The sequence below is a fragment of the Stegostoma tigrinum genome, chromosome 14 (genome assembly GCF_030684315.1).
Source record: "Stegostoma tigrinum isolate sSteTig4 chromosome 14, sSteTig4.hap1, whole genome shotgun sequence".
NCBI classification, from domain to species: domain Eukaryota; kingdom Metazoa; phylum Chordata; class Chondrichthyes; order Orectolobiformes; family Stegostomatidae; genus Stegostoma; species Stegostoma tigrinum.
In genome coordinates, this window is record NC_081367.1 from 55,456,330 (window position 1) to 55,483,109 (window position 26,780).

The 26,780-nt window shown below is 43.2% G+C and overlaps 1 protein-coding gene across 2 annotated transcripts in view; it reads right to left on the reverse strand.

Moving 5' to 3' along the window:
- LOC125457891 (claudin-1-like) overlaps window positions 1-26,780 on the reverse strand; it is a 45,274-nt gene that overhangs the window by 15,417 nt on the left and 3,077 nt on the right. For both annotated transcript variants that reach the window (XM_048542634.2, XM_048542633.1), the window contains exon 3: window positions 3,538-3,702. In XM_048542634.2, coding sequence (XP_048398591.1) covers window positions 3,538-3,702 — 165 coding nt within the window. The remainder of the gene's footprint in view (window positions 1-3,537; window positions 3,703-26,780) is intronic.

The following is a 26,780-nucleotide window of genomic DNA, read 5'->3' on the forward strand; positions in this document are numbered from 1 at the left end:
TCCTGAAATCCAGTTTCTTGCCTTTTCCTAACAACCCTTCGTTCCGTTACTAATTTAAAAAATTGATCATCTTGAATGCCTTGACTCAGCCTCTATAACCCCTCTGCGGTGAAGAATTTGACAGATTCACAACCCTCTGAGAGAAGAAATTCCTCCTCATGTGTGTTAAATGGGCATTCCTTACTCTGAGATTATGCCATCTGATCCTAACCTCTCCCAGAAGGAGAATCAACATCTCAGTATTTACCCTGTCAAGCCTCTCAACAATCTTGTGTTTCACAAGGTCACTTCTCGCTTTTCTAAGCTCCAATGACTACAAGCCCAACCTACTCAACCTCTTCTCCTAAGAAAATTGCTCCATACCTGGAGTATTGTGTGCAGTTTTAGTTCCCTTACTTGAAGAGAGATGTAGTTGTGTTGGAGACAGTTCAGACAAGTTTCACTAGATTGATTCCAGAGGTTAGGATTTGCCCTATAAAGACAGATTAAGTAGTTTAGGGCCTTGGAGGGAACTTGCAAATGTTGGTTTTCCCATGTTCCTGCTGCCCTATCCTTCCAGATATTAAGTCATCAGTTTGGAAGTTGTTGTCAAAGGAGCCTCGATGAATTTCTGCCATAGTCTTCCAGAACTTTGACTCAGCAACATTGAAGGAATGGTGATATATTTCCAAATCAAGATAGCTTGAGGGTCAAAAAATGTTGAATTCATGAAGTGAGGCGAGAATGAGTGCTCTTGACATCAAGGATGTATTTTGCTAATTTTGGCATCAAGGAGTCCGAGCCAAACTGGTTTCAATGGGAATCAAGGAAAACCTCTCTGCTTGTGGTAATCACAGCTATAATAAATGAAAATTACTGTGGCTGTTGGAAGTCAGTCGATTCAACTCTAGGGCATCTGTGCAGGAATAGTGTCTTTGATCCAACCATGTCCAACTGTTTATCAATGACCTTCTCAATGTCACAAGGTCACAAGTGAGGATGTTCACTGATGATTGCACAATGCTCAGATACATTCAAGATTCCTTGGATACTCAAGCAGTCCATGCTCCAATACAGGAAGACCTGGACATTATTCAGATTTGGGCTGACAAATGGTAAGTAACACAATTTGCGCCACACAAATAATAGGCAATGTCCATCTCCATGGAGAGAAATTTAATAATTGTTACTTGACATTCAATGCTGTTATTATCACAGAATCCCCCACTATCAACATAATGTGGGGGCATTATTTATCAAAAACTGAAATGGCACAAGCCATTAAACACCATAGCTACGAGAACAAGTCAGAGACAGGGGATGCTCCAGTGAGGAACACACTTCTTGTCTCCCCAGAGCTTTTTGACTATTTATAATACACAAGACAGGAATGTGATGGAATAGTCCTTGTTTGCTTGGATGAGTACCATACCAACAATGCTCAAGAAACTTAACACCATCTATGCCCACTTGCAAACATTCATTTCCTCCACCACTGATCGTCATTAGCAGCAATGTATACCTCCTACGAATGGCACTGCAGAAATTCACCAAAGCTGCTTAGACAGCACCTACCAAACTCAGAAATACTAGGATGATAAGGGCAGCAGATACAAGGGAACACCATACCTGCAAGTTCCCCTCTAAGACACATTCCCTCATGATTGACAAATACATCACTATTCCTTGAGAGCTGCTGGGTCAAAATCCTGAACCTCTTTCCCTTATGGTATTATGAGTCTGTATTAAATGGACTGGTGTGGTTCAAAAAGGCGGCTCACCACCACCTGGTCAAGGACACTAGGGATGGGCAAAAAATTATGGCCTTGTTATTGGCATCCACACTATCTGAGTGAAGAAACGACAGAACTTTTCTCTCTGCCACAACATACACACTCTTTGAAGAGATTCATCCTCATCCACACCAAAAATGGTGGCAACAGCATGGCAGGGAGTGTTACGATTCCTGAGCCCATATGCTACAGACTAGCCGCACCTCTCTCTCTCTCATTTTCCATCTTCTCCTTTCTCTTTTCTTTCATCTTCTGACATCGTGGGGAAGCCAGAGCAGTGTCAGAGGGTGGTTCGGTTGCAATGGTGGAGGTGCCTCGATCTAGGAGGTAGGCCCGGAGCCTGGACTTGGGAAGTCACTGGGCCATTGGCTGTGGTGGAGCTTGGTGCCCAGACAGGGTCTGCATCCTTTGTGCAGTTTAAGGTTGGCGCAGACTTGAAGTGAGGTTTCAGCGGAATGCTGCGGACTGAAGCTGGGGTCCAGTATAGACTGGACAGAAAGCAGAGCACAGATTGGAGGGTGGGGCCCCTGCATTGTCCAGAGAAGAGGTCCAGTGCAGACTGTAGGAGAAGCCCCCGCGCGGACAGGAGGAAAGGCCCCCGCGCGGACAGGAGGAGAGGCCCCTGCGCAGACAGGAGGAGAGACTTTTCACAATCTGGAAGCGAGGACCTGGAGTGGTCTGAAGTCGAGGCCTGACGCAGTCTGCTTGAAGGACTGCAAGTAACGCTAAACTTTTTAGTACTTTATTTTTCTAATTTATTCTTAAGATCTGTACTTAGGTATCTTTGTACCTGAGATGGCATCTTAAGTGGCTAATCTCTAAACTTTTCACTGCATTCATTGAAGTACATGTAACAATAACACAATTCTTATTCTAATTCTGAAGGGACAGTTGTCTATTATTTACTCACTATTACATTACAAATCAGTCCTTGCGGCTCCAGTTTCACTTCTTCACAGGGTTTACAACATAATTCACTGACTGGAAAGCAGAGACAGCTTTGACGATAAAACTGTAAAGATTCAGCTTACTTCAGAAGATATTCATCTTCATCTCACATTTACTAAGTATCCCGTGGTACTGACTGCGCACATAGATTATCTGTAATCACTGCAAAATCTCAAACCACCCTCAGAATGTCTCCTGTCCACTTTTGATTCAGTTAAGCTCTAGTCACTAAGATTTTCTTTCTTCCAGTTTGAAACTACCGGGACTTAACTATTCAATTTCACCCACTCTAGTCACAGAGGGAGTTGGTTAGTTCAAGTGGTTGACTAGCTGGCTTATACTGGTGAATGATACTAGCAGCACAGGTTCAATTCCTGCACCAGCTGAGGTTGCCATGAAGGATTCTCCTTCTCAATTTCTCCCCTCACCTGAGGTATGGTAACTCTCAGGTTAAACCATCACCAGTTATATTTATACGTATGTCTCTGATGAGCGAGTGTCCTATGGTTAGCTAAGACTATAGTGACTTTACCTTATATTTAACTCTTTGGCTAAAAAAGTGAATGCAGTTTCATTTCACAGTTCCATAGTCTCCAAACTGAGATAATTGCATGCTTCTTGAATTGACCAGTTTGGCATTAATCCATTAGCATGCTAATAATACTCAAATGATTTTCTTAAAACTAAAAATAGACACAACATGCAAAACAAACCAATGGAAATCCTCCACTCTTCCCACCCCCAAATGAACAGTTACATTTTTGTGCCTTTGGGCATTTTTCTAAGTGAACCAAATCTTCTTTCTCCTCATTTGTACCTGAGATAATAAACATGACTCCCCCAGCGGTAGCCACTTGGCCTTTCTTCGTTTTATCATCAGCAAAACATGTTGTGCATTTCATTCCTGTTGCTGCAATCAGGATTGCTAGGGTTCCCAGTAGTATTGCGATGATCATCAGTGCTCGAGTAGCCTGTAGCGTACCTGAAAAAGATAAGCAGACAGTAACAAATCCTTATAACTAGTTAAGGTCAGTTTTTGTCTGTCCTATCATTTAACCTAGTTTCCAAACTGAATGGTTCAGAACTATTAAGAATGTTCAATGCTGACCGCATTTTTATTGCTGGTCACCCAACTCTCAAGAGATTACCAACATTTACAAAGGAAAGATCTTGTTACAAAATTATCTTCCTTCCTGTATCACACAGGAATCTAAAAGATTCCACTGACCCATGGGATTGCAAGATAAATCTTAAAGGAGAAATAGATCCTAGATGTTCTGGAGTTGAGGAGAATGAGGGATGTTCTTACTGAAACACAAATTTTTTAAAGTGCTTGACAGAATTGATTTAATTATTGACCTTTTCAGGCCCAACAAATTTAATTTTGGGTTAACAAAATTAATAGATAAAGTTAAGATAGAAAAATTGAAACTCAGGGATTCACCAGAGAAGCAAAAACCCTAGTGGGATGCAACATTAGATTTGGAGCAGAGTCAGCGAATGATTAAAAGAAATTACCTTGAAATACTACAGTTGTCTAGAACGCTATGGAAAGCAGAAAAGACGGAAACCTAGCTGTGCGTGGCTGAGTACATAGAGTCAGAGATATACAGCATGGAAACAGAGCCTTCAGCCCATTTTGTCCATGCCAACCAGATATCCTAAATAAATCTAGTTCCAAAATGCCAGCACTTGGCCCATATCCCTCCATACCCTTCCAATTCATATACCTATCCAGATGGTCTCTTCGTGTGTTCTGAAGCTGGTGAATGATAAACTTGATTGTCCCTCTGAACAATGTAATGAATTTGGACAAGTTCCAGAGATGCAGTCAGCAGAAGAAACTTTGGCAACACTGACAGTTTGGGCTATTAGAAATCATTGTTTCTTAACTTGCTTCATTTTGCTGGAGTGGAATTTTTTCAGGTGAGTCCAGTTTACATGGACTTTGGATGATCCTTTGAGTGGGGCACAACAATGGATGTAAGGGCCCTCATGAATACAGAGGCAAATTATTGGCTTTCAGTTGATAGTGAACAACAGGTATTATAAATCGGAAATCAAATATGCCATAGTTGAAAGGATAAAAGAATCTGCCCTTTGGCAGAAAGAATAAAAGAGCTGAATATTATTTAAAGAGAGAGACTATATGAAGCTATAGTACAGAGGGATTTGGGGGCTATTAAGCATAAGTCACAAAAAGCTGGCAATAAAGTTCAGCAGACAATCAGAAAGGCATGTAGAATGTTGGTCTTTATTTCAAAGGGAGTAGTGCACAAAAATAGGGAAGTGAAAAATAGGAATAAAATTACACAAGGCGCTAGTCAGCGTACACCAAGAACACTATTCCTCTATCTAAAAAAGATACACTGGATTGGAGGCAGTTAACAGAGGGTTCACTAATCCAAGAATTATCAGATCAGCCATGATCTTATTGACTGGTAGAGTCAACTTGATGGGCAGAATGGCCTACTTCTGCTCTTATGCCTTATGGTTTTAAGAAAGGATGTCACACCATCTGGGGTATCTAGAATCAAATGGAGACAGTCTCACAATAAGGGGCAGGCTATTTGGGTTGAGACAAGGTGGATTTTTTTCACTGAGAGTGTTGAATCTTGGGAAATACCTGATCTGGAGGGCTGTGGAAACTCAGTCATTAAGTCAGACAAAAGACAGAGATTGATTAATTTACAGATATTAAAGATGTCAAGGGATGTGGGAATAGTACTATTTATTGTATTGAGACAGAAGATAAACCATAGCCTATTCACAGATCCTTACAGTGTTAAAACAGGCCATCAAGTCTATACCTACACTCCAAAGAGCAACCCACCCAGACCACACTCCCTAACTATCCCTGCATTTCCCATAGCTAATCCACCCTGCCTGCACATCCTTGGACACTATGGGCAATTTAGTATGGCCAGTCCACCTAACCTGCACATCTTTGAGGGGAAACCCAAGCAGGTATGGGGAAAACTTGCAAACTCCACACAGACAATCACCTGAGAGTGGAACCAAACTTGAGACCCTATGGCTGTGAGGCAGTAGTGCTAACCACTGAGCTACCATGCCACCTCAGGTTTAGCATATCAGGGTTTGAGGAGCCAAATTGCTTACTCTTAATCCCATTTCTTATCTTTCTATTTAGAAGACAGTTCACAACTAAAGGAAGGCGCAGAGTGGATTTCTCCTGGACTACTACCATGACTACTGCTCTTTATAATATATGAATTTGGTAGTACAGGACATAATTTCAAAATGTGCCAATTACATTAAATTTGAAAGCAAGTCAGCAATGAGGAAAATAATGAGAGTCTTTAAAAAGAACACTCAGGCTGGTAGAATAATCGCATGGCTGATGAAATTCATAGAACATAGAGCATAGAACAATACGGCGCAGAACAGGCCCTTCAGCCCTCGATGTTTCACCGACCTGTGAACTAATCTAAGCCCCTCACCCTACACTATCCCATCATCATCCATATGCTTATCCAAGGACTGTTTAAATGCCCCTAATGTGGCTGAGTTGACTACATTGGCAGGCAGAATGTTCCACGCCCTTACCACTCTCTGAGTAAAGAACCTGCCTCTGACATCTGATTAAATCTATCACCCCTCAATTTGTAGCTATGCCCCCTTGTACAAGCTGATGTCATCATCCTCGGAAAAAGACTCTCACTGCCCACCCTATCTAATCCTCTGATCATCTTGTATGTCTCTATTAAATTCCCTCTTAGCCTTCTTCTCTCCAATGAGGACAGACCCAAGTCCCTCAGCCTTTCTTCATAGGGCCTGCGCTCCAGACCAGCCAACATCCTGGTAAATCTCGTCTGCACCTTTTCCAATGCTTCCACATCCTTCCTGTTTTGGGGCAACCAGAACTGAATGCAATATTCCAAATGAGGCCGCACTAGCAATTTTTCAACACAAAAAAATGAGGTGATACAATTTTATGTAAATCTGAGTAGAGATGTTACAAGCCAAGTGGCACAATGTAAAAGCAAGTCTAAAATGAGAGAGACCTGAAGGTACTTGTGTACAAATCTGTACAAAAATGCTGCACTAATCTAGTTTTTTGTATCAAACTTCAAAGGAGAATAAGAAAAGGCATTCTCCAAATCACAGATAGGCCATTAATCTATCAAATATGAAGAGTTATTACACTGAGGTATTAAAATCAGCATGAGCAAAACCAGGAAAAATGTAAAAATGCAGCTTCTGCAAAACACAGGAGAACAGCTCACTCCAACATAAAAAAGCCAAGTTGGTCTTTTAACCACTGACTGGCCTACTGTCTATTTCCAGAATTGCTGCTTTCATTTTACAGACTATAATGGTTACCCACAATTTTCCCCCAATAATAAAAAAGGAAGTTGTCGTGATTGGAAGCAGGTGAACCTCTATGACTACGAGATCCTTGACTCGGGTTTGTTAATCTGGGCCAACCAGGAAGCCCTGGCTGACCAATATAAACAGGGTATTTTGAATCTCTTCAGTTCTGGGGACTGACTCCGAGCTGGCTGGCCACAGCCAGGGTACTGTGCACAAGTATATAAGGGGTGATTTGGTGACGGGATACTGGACTGTGTGTAGTTATTTCAAAATTTAAATGAGATGTGAGATTACAGTTTGAAAGCTAATCTTATTGATATAAAATGTGCCTTCAGAGCATAGCCTCACCCAGTCAAGGCCACTTTTCTTGAGACAGTTCTGAAATAATTCGAACCCAGAGTCAACTGGTGCTCATGGGAAGCATTGTTTGCCTCAGAACAAGGTGGTAATCGATTCAAGTCACAGTTCAGAGGCTTGAGCACCTAATTCAGGTTGACAGTCAAGAATAGGGTTTCCTCTGCCCTGTGCTATGGGAGCTTTAGCAGGGAGGCGATGACTTAGTGGTATTATCACTGGAGTGTTAATCCATAGACCTACATAATGTTTTGGTTCGAATCCTGCCACAGCAATCATGGAATTTGAACTCAATAAATATCTGGAATTATGAGTCTAATGATGACCGTAAATCCATCGCCAATTGTTGGGGAAAATCCCCTCTGGTTCACTAATGTCCTTTAGGGAAGGAAACTGTCATCCTTACCTGGTCTGGCCTACATGTGACTCCAGACCCACAGCAATGTGGTTGACTCTCAACTGCCCTCTGGGCAATTAGGGACAGACAATAAACGTAGCCTGGCCAGCGATGCCCTCTTCCCATGAATGAATAGTGATTTTAAAAGTTGCTTTCTAAAGGAAACATTAAGCAGAAGCCTCATCTGTCCCTTCAGTAGAGGTAATTTGCAGTATTTGGTAAACAGCAGGTGAATTAAGGACATTAGCTACTCATTGCCCCATTTGTGTTTGTGGGATCTTGCTGTGCATACAGTGGCTGCTGTGTTTCACAATATTATAGCAGTGAATACAATTTACAAGCATTTTATTGTCTGTAAAGTGTTTACTAAGTTCTGAAGCTATGCAAGATGCTTTGCTATGTTATCTCAAAACCATTGAAGAGAGACAAAACCAAGATGTCTGGTATGCTCTGAGGAACTATTCAGCCGATGAATTCAATGTGTCACTTTAATCTCACAGTCACTTGGTTGCACAGCATACCAGCATTACTGAAAGAGAGAGGAGCACTGTGAAAGTTTTCTTGCACTCATCGGGGCAGGTATAAAAATATCAAATGTGAGAGGGAGCAACAATCTATATTGCATAAGATAAAGGTACTGATTGGTCAAGGAGTTGCCATGGACAACACATCAGGGAACTTTAGGGCCCCATGCTTTTGTCTGATTTAAATAAGGTGCAATTTGTGGACACATTCTTCTTGTTTGTGCAGGGCATTCTTTTAAATAAAACCCAGAAAACAAAAATCAATCAACAGCATCACAATCAGCATGATATGAGTCATCTAGCTGACAAACCTTTCTTATTAACTCCTCTGCACTAAACAACTCAAAAAATGCTGAACAATGAAATAAGTAAAAAGCTTTCATGACCAAAACAGTGTTGTTTGGAATCAACAATGTCTCAAGAATACAAAGATTCTGAAGAGTTGGATCAAATATACAAGACTGTCCATATCACCATTTCTCATTTCAACTCCAATTGTAACAACAACCTCCATTTACAGGGGTTCTTGATTAATGATTATCCAGTTTGCAAATGGACTCAAACTCATTCACAAGCCAGGGATTACCTGCATGCAGTGCTTTCAGCAATGGGGAATTGTTGGTTTTGATGTTCCAAAGCACTTCCCATAGATTGGAAGGTAGCAAATGCAGCCTGTCTATTCAAGAAAGGAGGAAGGAAGTAAACATGGAACCACAGGCCAGTTAACGTGACTTGAGAAATAGGGAAAATATTAAAATGGCATTATACACGTGGGAACTGGGCGCATAAAATCTGTACCAAGCAGAGATCATACAGATTTACAAAAAATGCTGCATTTAACAATCCTTTGAGATTTTTGAGGATGTTACTAGTGAGATGGAATAAGGGGGAATGGGTGAATGCTATGTATTTGAATTTTCAAAAAATATTGAATCATGTGCCAAGTGGGAGTTTACTACATGTAATTAGGACTACTGGAATTAGCATGGATTTCAAAATGGATAGAGGATTGGTTAATTCAAAAAGAGTAGGAATAAATGGGTCATTTTTAGTTTGGCAGATTATAACTAATGGGGTCCATTAGCTTTTGGACCTCAGCTATTTGTAACCTACATCAAGAACTTAAACATTTAACACAGAGATTCCTTATCTTTTTGCTAATGATGTAGTTGGATAGGAAAGTGACCTGTGAGGAAGATGCAGAGAGGCAGCAAAGTTGTGTGCCCAGATTCAATTACTAAATAATAACGAGGTAGATGGACTATAACATGTGGAAGTGTGAAACTGCCCTCTTTTGAAGGGAAAGTAGAAAGAAACAGAATATTTTCAAAGTTGAGACAGAATGGGTAATGTGAGCTCTCTGAGGGCTGCATGGTCCTAGTACATGATTCAGTGAGAGTGAATACAAAGGTTAAGCACAATCAGGGAGGTAGTGCTGCAGTAGTTACATCATTGGATTTAGTCATTCAGAATCCAGGCTAATATTGTCAGGATTTGAACCCTGCCATGGCAGATGAGGTAATTTTAATGCAATAAAAATTCTGAATTTAAGAGCTGTGAAATGGTAACCGTTAAATGACTGCCAATTGCTGTAAAAACCTATCTTGTTCACTAAAGTCCTTAGGAAATAAAACCTGTTGTCCATACCTGGGTTGGCTTATGCATGGCCCCAGGCCCATGGCAATGTGATTGACCGTAAACTGCCTTCACAAGTGGCCTGAGCAAACCACTCAGTTCAAGAGGCAATTAGGGAGGGGTAATAAATTCCAGGTCAGCCAGTGATGCCCAAATCTCATGAATATTCTTTTTTAAAAGCAAGCAAATAGGAGAGCAAATAGTACCTGAATCCTCATTACAAAAGGATTGAAGTACGTAAATAAATAAGTCTAACAATAACAGTATGGGACCTTGGTGCGATCGCACGGTACTGCAGATATGTAGCTTCAGCCTCCTTACCTAGAGAAAGACATACTTGCATGGGCAATGTAAAGAAGATACACACGGCTGGTTCCAATGTTAAGGGGATTGAGAAGAGATGGAACAGGTTAGGTCTGCATTCTCTAGGATTTAGGAAAATGAGTATTGTTTTCAAATTCATTCATGGGATGTAAGCATCGCTGGCTAGGCCAGCAGTTATTGCAAATCCCTGACTGCATCTTGATGCTGGCTTGCAAAGGCCATTTCAAAGGTCAGTTAATATCACCAGTGATGTGGGTCTGCGTTCAGGTTGGCTAAGAATGACTGATTTTCTTCCCTACTGGATGTTAGTGAACCTGATCAGTTTTTACAATAATTGGCAATAATAATGTGGTCGCCATTAGGCTAATGTTATATTCCAGATGTTTATGGGATTCAAATTGCCATAGTGAGATGTTATTTCATTTCCCCATGAATATCAGCTTGAAACTCTGACACGCCTCCTCTCCTGAGGTATTAAAATACAAAGAATACATAGCCAGCTTGATAGGTAGATTCAGGAAGATATTTTCCCTATCTGTGTTGTCAAAAACAATAGATCATAGTCTCAGAATAAGGGGCTGGCCACTTCGGACTGAAATGAGCAAAAATGTCTTCACATGTTGATAATCTTTGGAATCCGCCACAGTGTGAAAGTGGAGTTGCAGGGGTTCATTGGATGCTCAGGCATTAGGTATGTTCAAAGCTGAGATGAACAGATTTTTAGTTATTAAGGAATGTTTTATGGGAATAATATCAGAAAGTTGAGACAGAAGCTCAAAAGGGCTGAACAGTCTAACTCTACTCCTATTATGTGCTTTTCCCAAGAGGCTTCAGATAAAAATTGATACTGAGCCAAAGGAAATGCCATTAAGAATCGTGACTAAAAGGTTGAGCAAGATTTAAGGTCAAGAGGGAAGCGGTTTAGACAGGGAATGCTAGAGTTTAGGTTCTAGCAGGCATGACAGCAATGGAGGAGTAAAATAAATGACATGCTAGAGGCCATAACAAAATGCTGGAAATCTTAAACAAAAATAGGAAGTGCTGGAGATATTCAGCTGGTCTGGAAGCATCCAAGTGAACAGGAACAAAATGTAAATATCTCAGGCTAATGATTGTTCTTCAGAAATGCTGAGTGTTTTGAAAATGTAATTTCATGCAAGAGACTAGAAGAACATGGGGTTCTGGTGCAACTGGAGGAGTTTACAGAGGATGTGAATTATATTCAAGTTAACTAGGTAATGTGTCATAAAGATAACACAAAATGGGACCGTTTCCAAGTTCACATGATGATGTTTTGCTTTCAGGGAGTTACGAGATTAGTGACTTCTGTTGACCTGTAAAGCACAAGAAAGCTAAGTGTATGAGAGGAGAAATTTTTAAAAACTCAAAACTACAATGAAACATATGTTTAAGATATGGAACGTTCAACAACGATTGCAATCTGAAGTTATTAATCTGTTCCTAGAGTCCAGAATCTTCTCTCAGTTGCCTGCACATTGTTCCTGGATCAGGACATGTTGCCTGCCAGCAATGAAATCATTATGTAGCATCACACATATTTTACCAAGCAAGCACTCACTAGCCATTCATCAATAAGGTGTTCTGTTCTAACTTGCCTTGCAGATGGTATAATTGATCTGGTCTTCACAAAACGCAAAGTAAGATGAATCATGTGAGATGAATAAGTAAAGCAATAAAAACTAGATTTCTCCAATCATGCCTTTCAGTTGGTGTACACAGGAGGCCCAGTAAAAACAATACACTGAAAGGTCAACAGTAGGACAAGCATCATCTTAAGAGAAAAATAATACATTAAATAAATTTCTGTTTCGACAAAGAAGAACTTGTATTTATACAGCACCTTTCACAACATTTGGACATCTCAAAACCAATAAAGAAACTTTATTTGTCCCTTGAATATTCAGTGGGGAGGTGACATATGCAGGAAATGCTGCAGCCAATTTGCACACAGTATGCTTCCACAAATATTAACCCCCGAAGGATCTTGGCCCAAAACGCCTGCTTTCCTGCTCCTCTGATGCTGCTTGACCTGCTGTGTTCATCCAGCTCTACATCTTGTTATCTGATTTGGGTGTTGCTTAAAGAATGTCCTATTCCTCGAAAGTGTCATGTGACCTTGTAACTCCACCTGAAACACCTCACCCAAAACTACTGATGTAGACACACTGGATTAGATTCGGCTCAACTGTTGCACTTTGAACCAGTGCACAGCTTAGGAACCATGCTGCAGAACAGTTAATGACTTCGTGACATGTGCTAAAGTTAGCTCAGTGACAACACTGAACCAAAATAAACTGCTGGATGGGGACAGGTCTTCGATATCTACAGTTTTAAAAAAGGCCAAATAATTCAAATTATCTCCACCAAGACAGTTTGATGTTTGGCATAATTGAACAGGAGCTGGAAGCGCAAGTTAGTTTTGTGCAGTCCCTTCACAGAATTCAATTGTTCACATTTAATTCCTTGTCAGTCCCTTCCCATCCTTTTTGAAAATAAATATTAATTCCTTGCTGTAAAGAGCTTTGTACTCAGGTTGTAAAGACATATTTTAAGAAGTTTGTTTGTTTGTCCTGACTTTCAGCTCACTCCTTGTACACCCAGATCAGGTTTTAAGCACATTTGAGCCCACAATATATGCGAACAATTTTGGTTGGCAATGAGGACATTGTTGGAAGGACTGTATTTCTGTTGAAACGTTAAACTAAGACCCAATAGATCCACCAAGTTGGATGTTAAAGATCCTATGGCACTATTCAAAGAACAGCAATGGGACACACCCTCTGCACCCTGGTTAACAATGGTCACCCTCTCACTGCCATTAAAACATATGATCTGGCCACTTAGCATATTCCAGTGTATGAGAGCTTGCTGTGCATAAAATGGCTGCTGGGATTTCCTCCATTGAGCCAATACAGATTAATGCTCAACCAGCTGGTGAACGCAAATTTGCTCCTTTGCTCCTGGTTTAATTTCCTCTTACTGGTCATTTTCTCAACTGCAACTCCCTCCCAGCCATGCCAGAGCTCCCTGCTCCTATGCAGCCGTGCAGATTCCTTGTCCTGTTTATCAGAAGAACTGCCACCTTCCACTTCCGTAATATAGTTACCTTCACCTTCCCTCTATTTTGCAGCCAAAATCCAGTCATCTCTGTACAATACTGTACTCGTGGGAACATATCCTTCTTCCCAAAGCTCTATTTCATAAACTTAGCCCAAGGTTGTACTTATCTGTCTTGGAATTACAACAACACTGCAAAGGGCCATCTGGTATTCATATTCCACACAAATTTCCTTCTTTCTTCAGTTTCTGTATCCCTTTTCTCCAGTCTCTGTTATACATCAAGTCTTGACTCATGCGACAAGCTCTGGGCTCCACATTCTCACTACCATGTAAAGAAATTCTACCTAAATTCTTTACTTGATTTTAGTGTTTATTTGATGTGGGAATGGAAAATGAATATAGTAAAGTTTTAGTGCAGCTGCATCAGATATTGGTGAGACCACACTGGAGTACTGAGCACAGTTTTGGTCTTTTTTAAAAGGAAATTTAATTTCTTTAGAAACGGTTTAGAGGAAGTTCACTCAACTCATTTGGGATGAAGTTATCTTATGAACAGGTTTGGTCCATACTCATTGGACTTCAGAAAAACGAGGTGATCTTATGAAACTGGACAGAAGGGATTCCGAAGGAATGTGGGTGAGACAAAACCAAAGGGGCTTAGTTTAAGGAAAAGTGGTATCCTTTTTTAGACAGAGATGAGAACAATTTATTCTCAGTGTGCAAGTCTCTTTCCTAACAGGCAATGGAAGCTTTATCCTTTAATTTATTCAAGGCAGATTTAGATAGTTTTTTGATAAACAAAAGAGTTACGAGTTATGTGTGAGGCAGACGGGAAAGTGAAGCTGAGACCACACCCAGATCAGAGAGGATCTACCAAATTGGAGCAGATTCAAACGCTCAATTGGCCTATTCCAGGTCTTCTGACTGAGATTACTATGATTTGTTCTTGACGAATTCAGGTCTCCTGATCCCTAGTTTCCAAACTTCACTCCTATCAACAAAGCCACACTGACGGCCTCCCTTTATTTGGTCTGTACAAAAATCCTTGCACTTTATTTCCATCCAAATTCCCCATTTCAAAGTCTGGCTTCCAGGATCATTAGGAACAGGAGCTGAAGTAAGCCACTCAGCCCATCAAACATGCTCTGCAATTTAATTGGATCACGGCTGACCATTGATCTCAATGCCATTTTCCACACTCTATCCCTAATTGTATTGATATTTTTACTGTTGAGAAATGTATTGATTACTGTTTTGTTTCTGATCATTAACTGGGCTTTGGAAGGTCATGGGGTAGAAATTTACAAAGATTCACCACCTTCAGTGAAGAAATTCTACTTCATCCCAGTCCTAAATAACCTCCCCGTTATTTGGAGACCTTGTCCCCCAATTCTCGACCCCCAGCTATGGATAACAGCTTTCCTACATCTATTATTTTGAGCTCTGTAACAATACTGCAGCTAAATTCCCTTGCACTGTTCCTTCCACCCTCTCATTTCCTTCAACACACCGCTGGTACTGAGCCTTCACATTCTGCAGTGCTGCTCTCAGGAATTGGCTCCCTAATCCATGCAGCCTTTTTTGAAACAAGAACCGATGAACTGATCTAGACATAGTACGAAAACAACTTGTTGCTGGGTGGATGGGCAAGAACAAACTTGCATTTTAGTCATCAACTTTCAGATCATCCCAAATATTTCACAGTCAGTGAAGTGCTTTTGAAGTGTACTTAGTGTTGTGTACTCACTCTCGGAACGTGGGAGATGTGTCAGAAAATTGCTGTTTGTGGGATCTTGCAGAATGAAATAACAAAAATAATAATCCGTTGTTTAGATGAAGATGAAGGGATAAGTGCTGTGCAGAACACTATGGAGAACTTGCCTGCTCACACCATTTCATGACATCTTTTATATTGTGTGAGATAGGACTCTAAGAATGGCAGTTTGGTCAGCAAAGCAAGTTCTCCTGGAATTTACGCTCAAGTGAATAGAGATAATTTCTGTGACCTTCAGAGTCATGCACTGAGCCAAGGCTGACAAGTGACTCAGGGAAGACTGAACTCAACAAACCTCAGAAACTGCCAGTATCTGCCAGCAACAGAAACTAATCTGACTAATGCAAGTCGAGAGTCTGCAAGAGGACAAGTCTGCAATGCAAATGATCATGGAACCAGTGAATGCAGCATATCAAAAGGTTTGCTGCATGCATTGGGAGAGGTTAGCATTGACAGCCAAAGTGACTGAACAGAACAGCAGGCGCATAGGAAGCTCTGTTCTAATGATCGGTTGTTTTGAATGTGATTGCCAGAAACCGGGTAAAGGCAGCTCTCATTTATGAAGTTATGAACCAAGGTGCTGGACAGGCAAGGACAACAACTGATTTCACAAAATGTAGAGCAAAACAACACAAGAAGTGATCTTTGGAGTGCCATTTACAACACCGCAAAATGTTTTAGAAGTAAATAAAGCTCTCACAAAGTATAACTACTGCTTCAAGGAGTGTGGCAGCAAATTCCTACTTTGCAAATTCCCACTTAGAACATCAGGACTATGAGCAGTATATTTTTTAGTGATGATGACAGTGGAGAGATAAATATCAGTTAGGACATTAGGCACAGCTCCCCTGTCCCTCTTCAGATTAGCGTAACAATCTTTTATATCAGACCAAGAGGACAGATAGAACCTTGTCTCATCCAAACAAGTGTAACTCACCTTCAACCCATTCCTTCCAAAATTCATCCATGTGATGTGCACAGTGCTGGCTGTTTCACCATTTATTGCCCATCTCTAACTGTCTTGGAAAAGGTGGCAGTGAGCTGCCTTCTGAAATCACTGCAATCATGATGTATGTGGATAGCACAATCCCATTAGGAAGGGATTTCTGGATTTTATCCTCAAGCCACTGAAGAATGAATGCTATATTTCAAAGCCAAAATGGCTTGAGGGGGAGCTGGCAAGTGCTGGTATTGCCATATATCTGCTACCCTTGACTTTCTAAAGGGTGGCAGATGGGCGTTTGGTAAGTGCTGTTTAAGGAGCAATAGCGAACATCTTCAGTGCATCTTATAAATGGTCCACAGTGGTGGAGGGAGAAAATGTTGGGTATTGATGGTGGAATAGGGCTCCTGATTTCGGGCCATGTCTGCTTTGCCCACTGCTCATTTCGTCTCATTTTTTCTCTCTTGTCTTTTTCTTTCTCTTTTACTTACCTTGCAGTTTATTGTGGCGGAGGAGAGTGGGACCTGTGCAGGGAAGACAGCAGGGCTCACGTGGGGGGAGACAGCAGGGCCCACACGGGGGTGAGACAGTGTGACCCATGCAGCAGAAGACAGTGGGACTCACACGGAGGGAGGAGAGCTGGCCGGGGGCAGGAGAGAGCAAGCCTGGAGCAACTGCTTCCTGCTGGTGTTGGACGCGACTAGGCCCTTGGATTAGCACTTAAGAAAGACTGTAATTTTGAACTTTTAAGTTTATTTCTCTTTTTCTCTACATTATATGTAAGATTTTGTACCTGGATAACTTTGTACACAAGATGGTGCTGGGTCTGGCAACTTTGCATGCTTCTCACTGTACTCCAGTATCCCTGTACTTGAGTACTCTTGACAATAAAACATAATTCTAATCCTAATGTGATGCCAGTTGAGCAGGCTACTTTGTCCTGTTGAGCTTCGAGTGTTGTCGGAATGGCACTAGTTCAGCCAAATGGGGAGTATTTCATCACCCTCCTGACTTGTAATTTATTAATGGTAGATCAGATTTGAGGAATAAGGAGGTGAATTGGTTATTGCAGAATTCCTATTGCAGAATGACCTGCTCTTATAGTCACCGTATTTATATGGCTAGTCAGTTCAGTTTCTACCAATGGTAGTCCCCAGGATGTTGATAGTGAGGGATTTCAGAGATGGTAATGTAATTAAATTTCGAGGGGTGATGATTTGATTCTCTATTGTTGGACACAGTCGTTGCCTGGCATGTGTGACTATTACCATTACCAATCCACACCTGCATACTGTCCAAGTCTTGTTGCTTGAGTATCTGAGAAATCTGAAATGCAACTATTCATTGCATAATCATCCACGAACATCCCCACTTCTGATCCTACGATGGAGCTGACTTTACATTGATGACGCAGCTGAAGATGGTTGGATACAGCCCTGAGGAACTCCTGCAGAGATGTCCTACAGCTAAGACGACTGACCTCCAACAACCACAACCATCTTCCTTTATACTGTACTGGAATGTGGTCAGAGTCCATAGCATTTGCAGTATCTGATGCCTTCAACTATTTCTTGATACCACGTGGAGTCAATTGAATTAGTCAAAAAGTACCATCTGCAATGCTGGGGACCTAAGGAAGAGGCCTTGCTCCCTCAGTACTGACCTTCCAACAGTGCAGCACTCCCTTAGTGCAAAAATTATGGTACTTTCTCCAACAACCCACTCTTAGTTAACTTTCAATTATAAAATATACAGCTTGAAACCAACAATTGACCCTTGTACCACATTAATTCAATGTTACTTTGTCACCAAAGTTACCAACAACCCAGAAAACAAGCGAAGGATTGATTCTGACACAGAAAGAAACATATAGCTGACAGCCCCTCCCCATATTCAAAAGGTCAGCCAGAGAGATTTGGGTCATTCCAGAGATGGTTCACTGAAAGAAAGACTTGCATTTCACACGAGACTTCCAAGCCTCAATGTGCCACACAGGATGGGCATTCATATGAATGAGGAGCAGAAATAGGTCACTAGGTCCCTTGAGCCAGCTCCATCATTCTGTAGAACCATGACTGATCAATAAGATCACCTCTCATTCACCTAAACTCCAGTGAGGACATGCCCAGGCTACTCAACCTCTCTTCATAAGAACAGAGGTGGTGGTGTAGCCATATATCCACTACTAGCCCAAAACTGAAGGCTTATGCTGTGGGGATATAAGTTTGAATTCCACCATTGTTGATGATGAAATCTGAATTCAATTTTTCAAAAATCTGGGATTTTTATCTTGATTTAATAAATGGTCTAATGGCACCCATGTAGTTATTACAAATTGTCATAAAAGCCCATCTGAGGTTCATATCCACCAGGGTAGAAAATCTGCCATCCATACCTAGCATGGTCCTCATGTGATTCCAAACACACAGCAAATACGGATTTACAATAAATGTTGACCTGGTCAGTGATACCCGCATCCTGAATAAAAGAACTTCCCTTCATACCCAGGATCTATCCAGCGAGCATTCACTGGACTGCCAATAACAATGTATCTTGTCTTAGACAAGGGGACAAAAGATATGCAAGTTAGATGGAGTGACTATGCTAAATTGCCCTGCAGTATTCAGGGATGAGCAGACCAGATGGAATAGCCATGGTAAATGCAGGGCTATGGAGGAAGATCTGAGGAGGATATTTTTTGGAGGGTCAATGCAGATTCAATGGGTGGAATGGCCATTTGTATGATCTTTTGGTCTCTTTGTCCTTACTCTCCCTGCCTATAAATTCATTGCCTGTGTGCTTCTCTCTCACTTCACCTGATGAAGAGACTACACTCCGATACCTTGTGATTTCAAATAAACCTGGTGCCATGTGACTTCTGACTTTGTCCACCCCAGTCTAACACCAGCACTTCCACATTATGAATGCTGTAAGATCAGGATTTGAGTTGAAAAGTGGCAAGGAATATTTGTGTCACACAAATGTCAAGCAAATGGCTATCTCCAAAAACAGACAAACAATCTAACTATTGTTCCTTGACATTCAATAACATTACTATCACTAAATTTTCCACAGAATTAACGTCGTTCAGGGGCTACCATTGATCAGAAACTGTACTGGACTAACCATAAACTACAATAGATACAAGAGAAGGATAGAGGCTGGGGATCCTGCAGCAAGTGACTCACATCCTAACTCCCCAAAGCATTGACATCAAGGATATAACAGACCAAGTTTGGCATTAAGGAGTGTTAGTAAAACTGGCTCCAGTGGGAATCAAGGGAAAGCTTCTGCTCATTAAAACCATACTTGTATCAAAGGAAGATGATTGTCATCATTGGAGGTATGGTGTTTCACCTCCAGGCCATCTGTGCAGGAGTTTCTAAGAGTAACATCCCTCGTCCAACTACATTCAGCTGTGTCATGATGACCTTTCCTTCCCAACAAGGGCGGAAGTGAGATGTTCACTGTTGATTGAACTTTGTCCAGCACCATTTGTCACTCCTCAGACCCTGAAGCAGTCAATGTCCAAATACAGCTAAGGCCTGGATAATATTCAGATTTGGCTAGCAACATCTGCGCTACACAAGTGCCAGGCAATGACCATGTCCAATAAGACAGTATTTAATCATCGCCACTTGATATTCAATTGTGTTACCATCACTGAATCCTCCACTATTAATATCATGAGGGCTATCATTGCCCAGAAACTGAACAGGACTAGCCATATAGACATAATGGCTATAAGACCAGGTCAGAGGTTAGGAATCATTCATGAGTAACTCACTTCTTGACTCACTAAAGCCTGCTCACCATCTAAACAGCATAAATCTGGAGTATGATGGAAAATCACCATTTGTCTGGAAAAGTGCAGCTGTTCACTGGACTGCCAATATGAATATAACAGTAAAGAAGCTTGATACCATCCAAGACAAAACAGACCAGTTAATTGGCACCAAATTTACTCCCTGCACCCCTGACGCTCACTGACAACACTGTGAACCTTCTATAAGACACACCGCAGAAATTTATTAAGCCTCCATAAATAGCACCTCCCAAAACCACAACCAAATGGTCAAAGGCAACAGATACACGAGACCACCACCTGCAAGGACCCCTGAAAGCCACAACCATCCTGATTTGGACAAATATTTCCATTCCTATAGGATCACTGGGTCAAAATTCTGGAACTCAGTCCCCAATGACATTGTCGTTCTACCCATACCATATGGGCTACAACAATTCAAGAAGGCAGTTCAGCACCATCTTCTCAAGGGCAGTTAGGGATGGGCAATACATGTTGGCCTAGCCAGTGATGTCAACATCCTATGAATAAATTCAAAAAAACTTTAAACCGTTTATATCCATCTGTGGGCTTTTTGTGTCAAGCTCATTGCCTGTCTTCCCTTCTATTGTGTATCATCTGCAAACTTGGTGACAGTAGATTTATTTCCCTCATTCATGTTATTAATCTATCTAATCAATAACTGTGTTCCCAATACTAATTCCTGCGGCACTCCACTATTTACAGGTTTCCATCTTAAGAGTTCCACCTTATCCCAACTTCCAGTCTGCTATTGGTTATGTAAGCTAATCTACATAAGCTAATATACTACTCCCAGCACCATGAGATTTTATCTTATTAAATAGTTTTATATAGTCTTTTGTATGCAATACCTTATCAAGTGCCTTATGGAAATCCAAATATATTATCATTACTGCTTCCTCTATCTATCCTGCTTGTCACCTCCACAAAGAATTTGAATACATTTATCCAGCATGATATCTACTTTATGAAGCCACGCTGATTCTGTTTAATTGTGCTATTTATTTCTATATGCTTTGTCATTACTTCCTTTAGAACAAACTTTAACATACTCCCAATAACAGATGTTAATCCATCTGTTTTTTTTCATCCCCTTACCTTTTTGAATAATGGTGTTACATTGGCAGTTTTCAAATCCAGTGAAACTTTTCCAGAACCTAAAGATTCTTGAAAGATTATTCTCAGTTACTACCATTCTTACATGACCCAGTGGAACCAGAAGACACAGTTGTGTTTGAAATGGCATAAATTCAAACTTAGTCTGCCAAAACAGCTAGCATGTGGTCGATTAATGGAACAGGTTCCTTGGGGAGTTGACAGGAACCGTATTGATTCATTCAAATGAAATAAACATAGTTTTCATAAGATAACATTTTGCTTGGCATATTTATGCAACATTATGCATAGTATATGGAAAATGTCCACCACTCAGGAGGAACAAGTAATTTTGGGCTATGGTTCTCTAAGCTCTCTACCACATCGTTTTCACTTTGTGTCTACATCTGGAGTAGATGAACTGACAGAGGTTAATCTCTTTGACCAGCTAACAACTCTCCATTTGTTGCATCACGTTCCTAACCAAAGTGGCAGAAGACAAACTGGAAGGACCTTCATCTTTCATCTTCTAGCAATTCCTGTATTCCCAACAAGTTATACAGTTGCCTTCATTATTTTAGACTCTTGATCATTATCTTGGTCAGACAAGAAATGCAGGGGTGGGGACATTTTCCATGAGTTAATTAATTGCAGTGAAATTTTAAGAGGATTGTGGGTAGCTGTGATTCTCATCAAGGATCCTGCACAAAGTTAAAACTGGATTTCACTGTAAATTCCTAATGGTTCAATGGCTTGCCAGAGCTTTAACCTAAAGGTACCCAAAAGAATTATCACTCGAGCTGAGATAGTAAAGGGTGAGATAGAACCAGAATAGTCAGGATAAGAAAAGGAGATATTATTCATGAAAGAGTGCAAAGCTTGTACTTCAAAGGGCTGTAATGTAGCATGGCAAAACAATAAATGAAGGTATTTTGAGCATATTGATAATGAGAATTATTTATTCAAAATCTAAAGCCTTATAATTCATAGATTTAACAGTAAATGTCCAACGGGGTGGGTTAGTTACAGACTATGCATGCTAGTCCCATTCCAGCTACTTACATGCATTCTGTCAGGTACTCACTCACTTTCTAGATTTGGACTCAGTAGGTATGTAAATATGCTCACATGTAAACTTGGACAATCCTATTCCAGACTGAACTAGGGCTGATGGAGTTCTTTCAGGTTCCAAATTAAACACAGCAAAAATTAGGACAAGTTCAAATATCAGTACAGCCACATTTAACAGTCCACAGGTGGGGACTACATTTAGAATCAGCTGTCCTCTGCCTCTACTTACAGGGGATTTTACTGAGGTGCACACCACATCAGTCAGCATCATTGTAAATCTCAAACAAATCAGTAAGCTGGTGGATGTTGGAGATAATGGGAACTGCAGATGCTGGAGATTCCAAGATAATAAAATGTGAGGCTGGATGAACACAGCAGGCCAAGCAGCATCTCAGGAGCACAAAAGCTGACGTTTCGGGCCTAGACCCTTCATCAGAGAGGGGGATGGGGGGAGGGAACTGGAATAAATAGGGAGAGAGGGGGAGGCGGACCGAAGATGGAGAGTAAAGAAGATAGGTGGAGAGGGTGTAGGTGGGGAGGTAGGGAGGGGATAGGTCAGTCCAGGGAAGACGGACAGGTCAAGGAGGTGGGATGAGGTTAGTAGGTAGCTGGGGGTGCGGCTTGGGGTGGGAGGAAGGGATGGGTGAGAGGAAGAACCGGTTAGGGAGGCAGAGACAGGTTGGACTGGTTTTGGGATGCAGTGGGTCGGGGGGAAGAGCTGGGCTGGTTGTGTGGTGCAGTGGGGGGAGGGGATGAACTGGGCTGGTTTAGGGATGCAGTAGGGGAAGGGGAGATTTTGAAACTGGTGAAGTCCACATTGATACCATATGGCTGCAGGGTTCCCAGGCGGAATATGAGTTGCTGTTCCTGCAACCTTCGGGTGGCATCATTGTGGCAGTGCAGGAGGCCCATGATGGACATGTCATCAAGAGAATGGGAGGGCGAGTGGAAATGGTTTGCGACTGGGAGGTGCAGTTGTTTGTTGCGAACTGAGCGGAGGTGTTCTGCAAAGCAGCCCCCAAGCCTCCGCTTGGTTTCCCCAATGTAGAGAAAGCCGCACCGGGTACAGTGGATGCAGTATACCACATTGGCAGATGTGCAGGTGAACCTCTGCTTAATGTGGAATGTCATCTTGGGGCCTGGGATGGGGGTGAGGGAGGAGGTGTGGGGACAAGTGTAGCATTTCCTGCGGTTGCAGGGGAAGGTGCCGGGTGTGGTGGGGTTGGAGGGCAGTGTGGAGCGAACAAGGGAGTCACGGAGAGAGTGGTCTCTCCGGAAAGCAGACAGGGGAGGGGATGGAAAAATGTCTTGGGTGGTGGGGTCGGATTGTAAATGGCGGAAGTGTCGGAGGATAATGCGTTGTATCCGGAGGTTGGTAGGGTGGTGTGTGAGAACGAGGGGGATCCTCTTGGGGCGGTTGTGGCGGGGGCGGGGTGTGAGGGATGTGTCGCGGGAAATGCGGGAGACGCAGTCAAGGGCGTTCTCAATCACCGTGGGGGGAAAGTTGCGGTCCTTAAAGAACTTGGACATCTGGGATGTGCGGGAGTGGAATGTCTTATCGTGGGAGCAGATGCGGCGGAGGCGGAGGAATTGGGAATAGGGGATGGAATTTTTGCAGGAGGGTGGGTGGGAGGAGGTGTATTCTAGGTAGCTGTGGGAGTCGGTGGGCTTGAAATGGACATCAGTTACAAGCTGGTTGCCTGAGATGGAGACTGACAGGTCCAGGGAGGTGAGGGATGTGCTGGAGATGGCCCAGGTGAACTGAAGGTTGGGGTGGAAGGTGTTGGTGAAGTGGATGAACTGTTCGAGCTCCTCTGGGGAGCAAGAGGCGGCGCTGATACAGTCATCAATGTACCGGAGGAAGAGGTGGGGTTTGGGGCCTGTGTAGGTGCGGAAGAGGGACTGTTCCACGTAACCTACAAAGAGGCAGGCATAGCTGGGGCCCATGCGGGTGCCCATGGCCACCCCCTTAGTCTGTAGGAAGTGGGAGGAGTGAAAAGAGAAGTTGTTGAGTGTGAGGACGAGTTCAGCTAGGCGGATGAGTGTCGGTGGAGGGGGCCTGGTCGGGCCTGCGGGATAGGAAGCGGCCCTCAAGGCCCTCCACTTCTTCCTGTCCCGCAGGCCCGACCAGGCCCCCTCCACCGACACTCTCATCCGCCTAGCTGAACTCGTCCTCACACTCAACAACTTCTCTTTTCACTCCTCCCACTTCCTACAGACTAAGGGGGTGGCCATGGGCACCCGCATGGGCCCCAGCTATGCCTGCCTCTTTGTAGGTTACGTGGAACAGTCCCTCTTCCGCACCGACACAGGCCCCAAACCCCACCTCTTCCTCCGGTACATTGATGACTGTATCGGCACCGCCTCTTGCTCCCCAGAGGAGCTCGAACAGTTCATCCACTTCACCAACACCTTCCACCCCAACCTTCAGTTCACCTGGGCCATCTCCAGCACATCCCTCACCTTCCTGGACCTGTCAGTCTCCATCTCAGGCAACCAGCTTGTAACTGATGTCCATTTCAAGCCCACCGACTCCCACAGCTACCTAGAATACACCTCCTCCCACCCACCCTCCTGCAAAAATTCCATCCCCTATTCCCAATTCCTCCGCCTCCGCCGCATCTGCTCCCACGATAAGACATTCCACTCCCGCACATCCCAGATGTCCAAGTTCTTTAAGGACCGCAACTTTCCCCCCACGGTGATTGAGAACGCCCTTGACTGCGTCTCCCGCATTTCCCGCGACACATCCCTCACACCCCGCCCCCGCCACAACCGCCCCAAGAGGATCCCCCTCGTTCTCACACACCACCCTACCAACCTCCGGATACAACGCATTATCCTCCGACACTTCCGCCATTTACAATCCGACCCCACCACCCAAGACATTTTTCCATCCCCTCCCCTGTCTGCTTTCCGGAGAGACCACTCTCTCCGTGACTCCCTTGTTCGCTCCACACTGCCCTCCAACCCCACCACACCCGGCACCTTCCCCTGCAACCGCAGGAAATGCTACACTTGTCCCCACACCTCCTCCCTCACCCCCATCCCAGGCCCCAAGATGACATTCCACATTAAGCAGAGGTTCACCTGCACATCTGCCAATGTGGTATACTGCATCCACTGTACCCGGTGCGGCTTCCTCTACATTGGGGAAACCAAGCGGAGGCTTGGGGGCTGCTTTGCAGAACACCTCCGCTCAGTTCGCAACAAACAACTGCACCTCCCAGTCGCAAACCATTTCCACTCGCCCTCCCATTCTCTTGATGACATGTCCATCATGGGCCTCCTGCACTGCCACAATGATGCCACCCGAAGGTTGCAGGAACAGCAACTCATATTCCGCCTGGGAACCCTGCAGCCATATGGTATCAATGTGGACTTCACCAGTTTCAAAATCTCCCCTTCCCCTACTGCATCCCTAAACCAGCCCAGTTCGCCCCCTCCCCCCACTGCACCACACAACCAGCCCAGCTCTTCCCCCCGACCCACTGCATCCCAAAACCAGTCCAACCTGTCTCTGCCTCCCTAACCGGTTCTTCCTCTCACCTATCCCTTCCTCCCACCCCAAGCCGCACCCCCAGCTACCTACTAACCTCATCCCACCTCCTTGACCTGTCCGTCTTCCCTGGACTGACCTATCCCCTCCCTACCTCCCCACCTACACCCTCTCCACCTATCTTCTTTACTCTCCATCTTCGGTCCGCCTCCCCCTCTCTCCCTATTTATTCCAGTTCCCTCCCCCCATCCCCCTCTCTGATGAAGGGTCTAGGCCCGAAACGTCAGCTTTTGTGCTCCTGAGATGCTGCTTGGCCTGCTGTGTTCATCCAGCCTCACATTGTATTAGCTGGTGGATGTTATCATGTTCACAGTTTTCACCAGTCTCAAATCATGAGGAGTACAGCTATGATTCAACACACAACCAATACTCCCAACACCCCTTTCCTCCCAAGGTCAACACCCACCAACAACCCCTACTCCTTCCAACTCCAAAGTCCTCCCAACCAGTCCTCAAATCAACTCCACCTCCCTGCAAACAGTCCCCTCCCCCCAACAACACCCTCAACCAAACTCATTCCTCTAAACAACTCACCCAACCAGCCACTATGCCCCTAACTCCAATGCCCCCATACAGCCCCTTCACCCTAAACAACTTCCCCAACCAGTTTCTTCCACAGCATACGGCCCAAATAAATTCTCCTCAACTCCACTATCCAACCACCCTTACATTCACCAACTCCAACTCACGCCCACCATCCCCACTCTCCCTAACAGCAACTACCCTCCAAACAATCCCCTCCCCTCAAAAATTTGACCTAATTAGAATTAACCTTACTTTCTCCAGCTTTAACACCTTCTAATCACCCATAGTCTGCCTTAATTCCAACACTCCCAACAATCCCCTCTTTCACCAACTCAGTCTACCCATACCCTCTCCCAAAACACTCCTTTCCCACCCAACTACTCCTCCAACTACCCTCACTGCCTTGACTTGAACTCCGTCCTCAACTACCCTTTCTCTCCCGCTATTTAAAACCCCAAGGATCACCTACACTCCAACTCTGATGTCCTTCTGTAAAATGAAAGCGAGTGATTCACAGATACAGTATCGAACAGAACCTGACACTGAATCACATCTGTAGGTATCAAGTGACCAAATGTTTGATCAGAGGGCTAGATTTAATCAGCATCCAGAGACTG